Raw genomic sequence first — 2366 nt, 5'->3', positions numbered from 1 at the left:
GATTTTCACTTTTTCGAAATCAGCGTTTTTTCATAAAATTTTCAATTTTCACTTGAAAATGCATTTTAAAAATTTTAAAAATTCCAAAAAGCTGTTTTTCAAAATTTTCACTCAAATCACTCACAAATCTTCAAAAACAACCCAAAATTATATTCATGTCCAAACACAACTCAAATTTCAAATATCATTTTCACTTGAAAAATAATTTTTCCCTATTTTGAAATTTTACAATTCTTATGTCCATACATCCACTTAGTCCATCACTACTCAAATTTTGCGTAATATCATTAATCACTTGGAGTTGTGCAGCGGTTACATGTTTCCTGAATATGCATTAGATCGATTATTCTCAATCAAATCAGATGTTTTTAGTTTTGGAGTAGTTATGCTTGAGATCATATGTGGCAAAAGAAATACAGGATTTTATCAGCAGGAGGAAGCCTTAAACCTCCTAGGTTACGTGAGTGAAAATTTTTAAATTCTAAGCCCTCTTTGTTGTTTTACGTCTCTTTTTTAAGATCTTCAGTTTGGTAACTATGTTACCTTTTTTCCTAACTCTAAAGTTACATTTCAGGCATGGAGATTATGGAATGAAGGTAATGTTATGAGTTTGCTTGATAAATCTCTACTTGAATCATGCAACGAAGAAGATGCATGGAAATGCATTAATATTGCGCTCTTATGCGTACAAGAAGATGCTAGTGCTCGTCCAAGCATGCCAGATGTAATTATAATGCTTAGTCGTCAAGGCATTTCTCTTGCAAAACCTAGTAAACCTGCTTTTACAACAAGAACACATGCTTGTAGCACAACAACTTCGTGCTCTAGTAAGTCATACATCAACTCCAACAATGAATTGGCAGTTACAATAGAAGATGGCCGATAACTTGATTTCCAAAATTGATTGGGTTTATGTAATGAATGGAGTAGTATTTGTAATTGGGCTAATAGAAGAATTAGGTAGTACCCTCGGAAAAAAGCAGTTGCCCAACACCATATTCAAGCACTACTAAAAATGTGCTAAAAACCGACCAACTATTTCCGACCAACGTTGGTCGGTCAAAAAAAGCGACCAAAAACCGTCCAGGTTGGACGAAAATTGGGGGAAAAAAATTATATTTTTTTAAAACTAAATACCGACCAACGTTGGTCGGTAAATTGGTCAACGAATTGACCGAGCTGGTCAAACAAGAAAATTTTGTATTACCGACCAACGTTGGTCGGTAATCTGGATCCAATTTTTTAAATTTTAATAATTATTTTATTATTTAAAATATTTTATAATATTTAAGAATTTATATTTAAAATTACCGACCAACGTTGGTCGGTTAATGTAGGGGAAGCATTTACCGACCAACTTTGGTCGGTAATTGTGATTTTCTGCAAAATAACCGACCAAAGTTGGTTGGTTATTACATCAACATTGATCAAACTTTCAAATTACTTTTATATTTACTATCTAAATAATATAAATGTAATTCGTTAACACTTTTGTAATACAAATAATGATACACTAACATATACTATATATAACATGCTATTTGTAAATTGATTCATCGACTTATAACTTATTTAGATGCATCGATGAATATTAAAAATAAAACGTTTGACCTATATCGACTAATAGTAAAAACAAAACGTCTCGACTTATATCGATTAATCTAGCTATGCCATGCATTATTAGTGATGAATGAATGAAAAATAAAAGAATTAATACTAAACATCTTTGACATATATATATATATATATATATATATATATATATATATGGATCACAAATTAAATAAACGAAAGAAGCTATTAGTATTAAGTAAACGAGTTAAATTAATAGGTCAAACATGGTCAAACTTTAACAAGTTATATATATACACACTAACATATAATATAACAAGCTATATATATAGTTAAAGTATTACAGTGAAGTGTGTTTGTGTGTGTATATATATATATATATAAGAACACGAAGCACTAGGACCATAGGGTCGGGTTCTTTTAGGGATAGACTTGGGAAGATACTAATTAGTATATATACTTTATCATCAAATATATCTATTTGTAAATTGATTCATCGACTTATAACTTACTTAGATGTATCGATGAATATTAATCGATGATTCATCAAAACGTCTCGACTTATATATCGATTAATCTATGTCATGCATTATTAGTGATGGACGAATGAAAAAAGAAGTTATTAGCATCAATTACAATATAGTGTATGTGTGTGTGTGAGAAATTACTCACATACTTAATTATAACTTAGAAAATTTACATAGATAGATGCTATTATAATTTATTAAAATTAAATAGTTAATATAATTATTTATAAAGATTATGCTTATAGTTTATAATTATTTATAATAATT

The 2366-nt window shown here is 29.2% G+C and overlaps 1 protein-coding gene across 1 annotated transcript; it reads left to right on the top strand.

Moving 5' to 3' along the window:
• The first annotated feature begins 316 nt into the window (after positions 1-316).
• LOC138897173 (G-type lectin S-receptor-like serine/threonine-protein kinase At4g03230) lies at positions 317-886 on the top strand. Its single transcript, XM_070183132.1, has 2 exons — positions 317-460; positions 575-886. Exons 1-2 carry the CDS (start codon positions 317-319, stop codon positions 884-886), a joined length of 456 nt encoding a protein of 151 aa, XP_070039233.1.
• Positions 887-2366: the final 1480 nt, after the last annotated feature.

This window comes from Nicotiana tomentosiformis, chromosome 8 (genome assembly GCF_000390325.3).
Source record: "Nicotiana tomentosiformis chromosome 8, ASM39032v3, whole genome shotgun sequence".
In the NCBI taxonomy this organism is placed as follows: Eukaryota; Viridiplantae; Streptophyta; class Magnoliopsida; order Solanales; family Solanaceae; genus Nicotiana; species Nicotiana tomentosiformis.
The sequence above is the reverse complement of the archived record's forward strand: the minus strand, read 5'-3'. Positions and strand labels throughout refer to the sequence as shown.

Excerpts from the sequence above, each read along its gene's own strand:
- LOC138897173 (XM_070183132.1), top strand. The coding sequence starts at position 317 with ATGTTTCCTGAATATGCATTAGATCGATTATTCTCAATCAAATCAGAT. Across the intron at positions 461-574 it reads CCTTAAACCTCCTAGGTTAC|GCATGGAGATTATGGAATGA; the intron begins GTGAGTGAAAAT and ends GTTACATTTCAG.